The sequence below is a fragment of the Grammomys surdaster genome, unplaced genomic scaffold, assembly GCF_004785775.1.
Source record: "Grammomys surdaster isolate TR1022 unplaced genomic scaffold, NIH_TR_1.0 125617, whole genome shotgun sequence".
NCBI classification, from domain to species: domain Eukaryota; kingdom Metazoa; phylum Chordata; class Mammalia; order Rodentia; family Muridae; genus Grammomys; species Grammomys surdaster.
This window is the reverse complement of record NW_021620459.1, coordinates 603863-612227: the sequence shown is the minus strand read 5'-3', so window position 1 is coordinate 612227 and position 8365 is coordinate 603863. Positions and strand designations below refer to the sequence as shown.

Below are 8365 nucleotides of genomic sequence, written 5' to 3'. Positions count from 1 at the left end.
CCCCCCCTCTTCCTGTCCCCTCTCTCTGCTTTCCTCGCCCCGCCCCCCCCCCCCCCCCCCCCCCCCCCCCCCCTTTTTTTTTTTAAATCTCCCCTGCCCCAGAGCACGAAATGAATGGCTTTGATGAGAAATGTGAATGCTACTGTAAGAATTTTAAGACAAAGACGGTTTAAAAAATTGTCAGCCAGTGAATAAACTTTGGAATTTCTTGTGCTTCGGTGAAAGAAGCTATACTATGAAAACAGTTTTCCTTTGAGAGCAGGTATCATGTATCCCAGGTTGTCCTAAGAATCTGCGCTATGGCTATGGATACCTCAGACTTCTGATCCTTCTGTATTACCTTCCACGTCCCAAATCTGCAGTCACGTCCCAAATCTGCAGTCATGTACCACCAACACTCAATTTTATGTAATGCCTGGGACCAAAACCAGGGCTTCATGCAATGCTAGAAAAAGTACTCAACCAACTCAGCTGCATTCTCAGCTCATGAAGACTTTTTAAAATAAGATTGAGACCTTATTGCCTTGTCTTCTATTTGCTTTATCGATCTAAATTTATAAACAGCAAAAATGGGAGTGGAGCGTGAGGGTTACTCCGTGGTTAAGAGCACTGTTCTTCTAGAGGATCTAGGTTTGGTTTTCAGCACCTGCATGGTGGCTCACAACTGTCTGTAACTGTTATTCTAAGAGATTTGATGCTTTCTCCTCGTTATGTACATGCATGCAAATACTCATACACATAAAAAATAACCTTTTAAAAAATTAGGAAACTTAATGTATTTATTTTCTACCTCCTCCTGCATCAACAGTGCTAAATACAAATAACTGAAGATTCATTGATTCAAGCACTATCTAATGATTCTTTTCTAAGTAATAATTTATCATTGTAGTTCTAATGTTGGCTGACAAGAGGTAGGACCTAAAGAACCCAACTGTAAGATAATTACAGAAATACTACCTTTTCATTACCTTATCTTAACTGTTGCATTTACGCAGTACTTACAATAGCTCATGTAATTTGAATGCAGAGTAACTGGCACAGGGTAGATGAGACTTTGCCGGATGATAGATGAAGTGCCTTGCCTACAGTTCAATGGGAAACAGAACGTTTGAATTCATATTTTTCAGTTTCCCTAGTCTAAACAGTAAGTTTCTTGTATTTCTAAGGATTTCTACAGGCTGTTTGCATTGATAATGTATTTCAGACACAGGCACAGTAGACTTTGTAACTTGGTTTCTAAATGGTTACCAAATGAGGATGATGGGTGAAGAGCTGCCTGCTGGTGTTGTCCTGTTGCCAGCAGCCATGAGCTGTAGATTGCCACAAAGACCACTTGAGAAACCCTGTGAAGCGAACATAAATCAACAGGCTTGGTGATCTGATAGCCCTTTGTTTCTCCAACAACCTAGGACCATTCTTCTTGAGTAGCTTCCAAGTAGTCATTCATTGTCATATAATTGCTATAAAAAGAGCTTCTTGTGGAAAAATGTACAGGGCGTAAGTTTTATTTAAAACACTTTTTGTTGTTGTACTTAGAAAATAACAGATATGAACTTATTCTTTATGATCTTAGATAAATAAAACATTCTTGTGATAACCTCTTAAAATTCCGAAAATTTGTACTCATGGTTTCAGTCAAAGCCCTCCTTAGTATGAAAATCTCCTGTTTCTCAGTTCGTTTTCATCAGATTTCACTGAAATTTCTAACGACAGTTTTTGCTACCCTCTTGAGTATCTGATATCCTCTTGAGTATCAGAGTCACTCTCTATAGTATAGAATGCTATCTAGCCGTGACTGACAAAGGGCAGGGATAGCACTTGAAAGAGCTCGTGGTTGGAGGGGGAGTAAAAGGCACTGCACTTGTGCCCCTGAGCACTGAATGCTTGCAGCAAGCAGACAGGACTTTCTCCAGTCGGTAAGTGAGATCGTGTTAGTGCTCTCTCCCAGGCACGGTTGACAGTTCTTAGCTCCATCAGGGAAATTCTCTCTCAGAGCTGCTTTTTGCTTTGCTTTCCTGTCTTCATTCCAATATAATGAGAGTAACTTCACCTTCGGAGGATTTGTCAGTTAAGTACTGAAGGGAGTAACATAGGAATCAGAGTCTTACACATCCATGCTGTGCTTAATTCTCTTGTGAATAGCGAGAACTATTTTGTTGATATGTAGCAGAATACTTTGCTTTGTTCCTTTATAATCAGTCCTTAATGTACTTTCTCCAAGGAATGAGTTTTTCATTTGGTATCCTTTAGTTAGAATAGTATAGTATAATTAGAGTTTATGGTCTCATCTTATATCTACATAAGTTTTTCTTTTTTTTTGTTTTTTTCGAGAAAGGGTTTCTCTGTGTAGCCCTGGCTGTCCTGGAACTCACTCTGTAGACCAGGCTGGCCTCGAACTCAGAAATCTACCTGCCTCTGCCTCCCAAGTGCTGGGATTAAAGGTGTGCGCCACCACCGCACGGCTTACACAAGTTTTTCAAATTGAACTTTTTTTGTAGTATTTGAAAGTATCTTACTAAATTTCAGTTTTCCGAAAAGTAATGAGTTTAGGTATGGGTCAAAATAGCATTTGATATCTACGTGCTATATAATTATCTTCACATATTATGTTTCTAAGTGATGTAGTGAAATACAAAACAATTTTTATTTAAAGATTTCTATTTGTTTTAAAACTAAAGTAGAAAAAGGAGTATATAAATTGTATGTTTTGTAACTAATATGTATACGTACATTAAGAAACTAAAGAGCTATATATATAAATAACTTAAAGTAGCAATCTCCAGACAGTAAGATTATAGGTAACTTTATTTTCTTTTAACTTTTTTTAACCCTTTATTTTTTCTAAGATTAGGATATGCTATATTATTTTCATAGGCTGAAAAATACTTATGTTTAGAAAGCTAAATCTGTTATGAGAACACATTTTGTTCTTGATGTTCATGTATTGAGAATAAGGGTTAAAGGGATGTTCCTCCTTAGGAACGTCTTCCACCCTCAGACACTCTTCTTTCACTTTCCCTTAATAAATGGCCATTCATCTGAAGGCTGGGGAGAGGGAGAGGGAATGAGACTATACTCACTTGCCTATATGGGCCACTGTGTGCATCCTGTGTGAGTTTGCTTTGTTGGATGGCAATGTTTTTGATGCAGCTGGCCTCTGTTGGCTCCCTGTCTGCTGAGCTATACCGTATAGGAAACCCACTTGTTGAAAGCCTCAGCCACCCACAAGGTTCACTAGCTTTGCCTTGTTTGTATCTTTATCCATTCATTTGACCATGAATATGAGCTTAGGAAATGGTTTTTTCATAGGAGAGCAAATCTTTATTGTGAATATGTTTTAATAATTAATTAGGCATTGTACTAAGAATTTGAATATGACCATAGTTTCAAAATATACCATTTTGTGTAAGTACCCAGAAACCAACCTGTGGTAAGTTATAAATTAGTTGTGGAAAGGTATTATAGTGCATTATTTGTAAGGATGTTGACAGTTTGCATTTAACAAGTGCTTCTGGATTTTCAAAAGCAAAGTGTAAATTGTGTTCAGTGATCTGAGGTTAATTTTCTTGATTCAGAAATATTTTCAAATTTTTTATTTCTTCATAATTTTATAGTCAGTGAGGTATTACTTAGAAAGGATGGATGAGAAGTAAGACTAAGAGTTACAGAATACAGCCTCCTAAAATTGTCTTCAGAATTACAGAACCTCAGAAGTTGTTAGGTCTTGTGAGTTAATGTTTTTCTCCAAACTTTATTAATTTAATATAATTTTGTTTATTATTTTATTGAGTATTTTTCCCTCACCAAATCTTTCATAAGTATACAAAAAGGTGTGTATATGCACTTATGCATATAATCACATTTAAAGATGTACAATATTATTTTAATGTATCTGTGAAGTATTGATGGCTGGTGCTTTAATTTTCTTTTTTTGGGGAGTATTTTTGAGGCAGAGTCAAAAATGGCCTCAAATAATCCCCCAGCCTTACCCTCCAAGTAATGAGGATTTGGAGCACTATGCTTTTATGCCTGGACGATTGACACTTTAATCACCATTTTTAAAAAAGCTGTTTTAAAATGAGGATTATTAACTTGATAAATGTTTGAAATTCCTTTGAACAGTAAAGACAGGGACAAATTGCTCTCTATATGAGGTGCTTGTGCCTGATTTCCTCAATCCCACAAAGGTATTTAAACAGACACAAACTTTTCTGGAAGATTTGGGGATAAGTAAACTTTTGTATTAAAATAAGTGTATATTTTGAGCTAAACGAGTGTGGGGGACAGGGCTAAGGTGTGGGGGACAGGGCTAAGATAATTTCCAATGAGGAACACCTGACTAATGATCGTAATGACCTTGGTTCAATCCTCAGTACAGCTAATAAATATTAACAAAAGTGTATATGTGGGGACAAAAACTAAGAGTAGCCATAGAATTTTCATTATTATAGAAGGCACTTTGAATAGATACTTCTGGATTCTCCAGAATTTATGAAGTTGCTTACCTGTGCTTATTTTGATGGTGATTAAGAGGTGAACAGTACCTACTTCCTTTAAAACTTAAAAAACATTTTAAAATAAAATTTTAAAAATTAAAGTAGTATATTGTTTATCCATGTAAGTGTTACTTACCTTAAGCAAACATCAGCTCTACAAATTTAGGAATTTCACTTTAGGTATATTTGCTAAGATTTGCCAAACTAAAGCATCTGTAGGTCAAGGTACTAACATCAGAAGCATTTCTGAACAAAGATGCAGTTGGTGGGGTGGGTCCCACTGTGTTCAGCTGTTGTGTAAGCTTGCAGAAATAGTATCATCTTGACTTTAATCTTTCGGTTGTTCAGAGGTAGTGTGCATATTTCTGTTTAACCCCTGGAAATGTGCCAAAATAATTCATAGCCTTATCTCCATCCTTGTTACCTTTACTCTAAATAGTCTGTGAATAAGATTGAGGAGTTGGTATTCTAAGTATATCCATTGGACCCAACGAAAAGGAACAGCTTCTTTCTTTGATTTAAAAAGTTTTGAGGTACTATCTGTTTGATGTTTTGGAGACTAAGTCTGTGTTACTTTTCATCTGTTTGAGAATACATTTTACATTCATTGGAACAAACAGTAGGAGGCATGAGGCCGAATGACTTTGGCCTCTGGTAACAGTTCTTCATAAAAATGTATGGACTATTGTGTAAATTAAATGTATCAGGCATCGAACAATTACTTAATTATTTAACAACCATTTAAAATGTCAGTTGCACTCTAGGGTTGAGCAGAGTTGTGTCCTGGGTTCCAGTTCTGTGTGCGTCCAGATGTAATGTTAGCATTTTCCACACTACTTGAAAGGAGAGCCAGTCCTCTCATTCACATCCAGGGTTGTACTGGGCCCCTAGAGGCTCTGAAGCTGTAACACACAGAAATTATGTTTGAACAAAATATATTGAAACAAAGCTTTGAAAAAAGTAATGACTTTCAATATTTCTTATTGATATAGCAAACTCTGGCCTGTTCTATTCTAACTGCTCTATTGAGTGAATTTTCAAGTTCAAGTAAAACTAGCAACATTGGACTGAGTATGGAATTCCACGGTAACTGCAAACGAGTCTTTCAGGTATTGGTACCTTTGTTTTATGTTTTAATTATTGGCAGTCCACTTTTTATTCAGTTTGTTCCCAATGATGAGAGCATTTGTTTTAGATATTTCAGTGGTAGCTTATGCCTGAAGACTTGTGCTGAGATTTCATAGGATATAGTAAATTGGTAGGTAGTTTGTAATTGGTAAGTTGAGATTATTCAGTTCTCATATTTAAACAACAAAAAAGAGAACATTATAATAAATATTCCTTACTTTATTATTTTCTTATCAAGTTTTGATATAAATATTTTCAATTGATAGGATTCTGTTGACTTTAAAAATAGTACTGGCACAGTGCCAAAGAAGGTCATATATTTAAAATGTTATTGCAGATGGTGTGGGCTCTTTGTCTCTCGAGTGTATTGTTTGGCTCTGGAGTAAAGTTATGTGAAGGCATTGGCTTAAGTCCTGAGGCTCTGCACTATAGCAACTGGCTCTGCCAGCTCTGCAGTCACATTCGCCCTCAAAAGCTCTCCTGCATGGCAGAGCCTTCATATTACAGTTAATGGTGCCACTTAAAAGCACACTGATGTTGGAAGCCTCAAGATGGAAAACATTCTTAAGGAAGTAGTACCATCTAATGGAAACCTTAAGGTTCTTGTTTGTTTTATAATTCTAAAAAGGAATGCACTTTGAGTGAGCGTCATGCAAAACTGTGTGTGATTTATTGTCCATAGGAAGAAGACCTTCGCCAGATCTTCATGTTAACAGTTGGAGTTCTGCAGGAGTTCAGCAGACGGGAGAACCTCAGTGCTCAGATGTCCTCAGTGTTTCAGCGATACCTTGCACTCGCCAACCAAGTCCTGAGCTGGAATTTTCTTCCTCCAAATTATATCCTTTTAACAGTGGGAAGGATTGAGTTCATGGTGACTTTGTAGAGTATGTAATCACAGAGCTCAGCCCTGACATCCTAGCTTGCTTGTGTGGGAAGCACTCTGTTGAGTGGAGGCTTTATTTTTCTTTTGGAGAAATGAAATTTTATTATAACACAGTACAGTAGACTGTAGGAAGCATAAAGTCATGTTTACTACGTTTTGAAGAGGATTGAATTGTAACAGCTAATAAAGCTGTTGCTGACTGAGGAAAAGGATGGTGATCCTAGGAAGGAACAGACAAAAAATGCAAAATGCATTTTTATTCAGCAGTAAAACCATTTTCTCCTTGGATATATGATTAAATTAGATTGTTTTACTGACTTTGCTTAGTTAGGAGGACTCTTAATAAGTTAGTGACATGCTTTTGGTTTAGAGCTTCTGCTGCTGACGGTCATGTTGTACATTGGAGTACCGTGGTGCCTGCTCGGAGCACTTGTTCAGTCAAGTAGATCTAGGTTCAAGCCTCAGTTGATCTCCAGAAAATTGTCAAACCTTTCTGAATCTTAATTTTTCCAATCAGAAAGAGAGGATGTTGACTAAATTAAACAGTAAAGTTAGCACACTCAGAGTCAACTGCTGTTACAGAGCTATAACTTGCCCTTTCCTAGGGCTCTGCAAGAGTTTGTTTCAGGGAAAAATACTATTCCTAAGAAGATGAGAAATCTTATCAGAACTTTAGGATGAGGCGCATCTTTGTTCCAATAGAGTCAAGTTCTGCTTCTTTTGTATATGTAGGTTTGAGACCTGTAACACTGGGAGGCTTAAGGTGTGTGGTAAGCTGTGATTTCCATTGTCAAATTACTATTTTTACCTATTAGAAATGTGACTGTAAAAGGCAGGTGGAATGAGAGAAAGTGAGCCCCTGACTCGGTAAAGCGGGAATTCTCCAGGCTTCTTTGCCCAGGGCAGTCCCAGTGGAGTGAGGCTTGCTAAGTTAATCACAGTCTCCTTTATGCCTGTCCTTTCCCTTTCACCTAGTAACCAATTTTATATTTTTAATATATAAATTTGATTCTTTAGAATTGTAAGGGGCACGTACTTTCTTTTTTGCTTTGAGTTTTTGTCTTCCTACTTGAACTCTTCAGTGTTAGGATTTTAAGCCTGAGTTGCTATCCCTAGGCACATTCTTTCTTTTCATTTTTAAAACATTTTTCTTTTGAATATCACATTGTTTGCTTCAGGTTACATTTTCTTCCTTTCTGTCCTTCTCTTTTGGGGTAAGATAGAACCTGCAAATCTACCTCATGGTTCATGGTCTTGAACTCAGGATTTATTTTTCCTTCAGTCTCTCAAATGGTAGAATTATAGGTGTATGTTACCACATCCAACTTGTTTCTTTTTGTTTTGTTTCCTTTTAATTTCATACCTTTATTTACTTTTATTGTATGAATGCTTTACTTTGCATGTGAGTGTCTGGTCACCACATTTGTGCCTGGTCTCTGCGGAGGTCCCCCTGGAGCAGGAGTTACAAGCAACCGTGAGCCGAGCCATTGTGTGGGTCCTAGGTATCAAACCCAAGTCCTCTGGAAGAACAGCCAGTGCTCTTAACTGCTGAGCCATCTCTCCAGTTCCTTGTTTTGTTTTTGATTTTTTGTTTTTTGATTTTTTTTTTTTTTTGAGACAGGGTTTCTCTGTGTAGCCCTGGCTGTCCTAGAAGTCACTCTGTAGACCAGGCTGGCCTCGAACTCAGAAATCCACCCCCCTCTGCCTCCCAAGTGCTGGGATTAAAGGCATGCGCCACCACCGCCCGGCCAAGGATACACAGAGAAACCTTGACTCAAGAAAGAAAGAAAGAAAGAGAGAGAGAAAGAGAGAGAGAGAGAGAGAGAGAGAGAGAGAGAGAGAGAGAGGAGGGAGGGAT

General features: G+C 37.5%; 1 protein-coding gene across 1 annotated transcript in view; it reads left to right on the top strand.

Annotated features, from left to right (window-relative positions):
- Positions 1–8365, top strand: part of Xpo4 (exportin 4) — an 84990-nt gene that overhangs the window by 30577 nt on the left and 46048 nt on the right. The window contains exons 5-6 of the mRNA XM_028787215.1: positions 5489–5605; positions 6307–6460. Of these exons, the coding sequence (XP_028643048.1) occupies positions 5489–5605; positions 6307–6460 (271 nt within the window). The remainder of the gene's footprint in view (positions 1–5488; positions 5606–6306; positions 6461–8365) is intronic.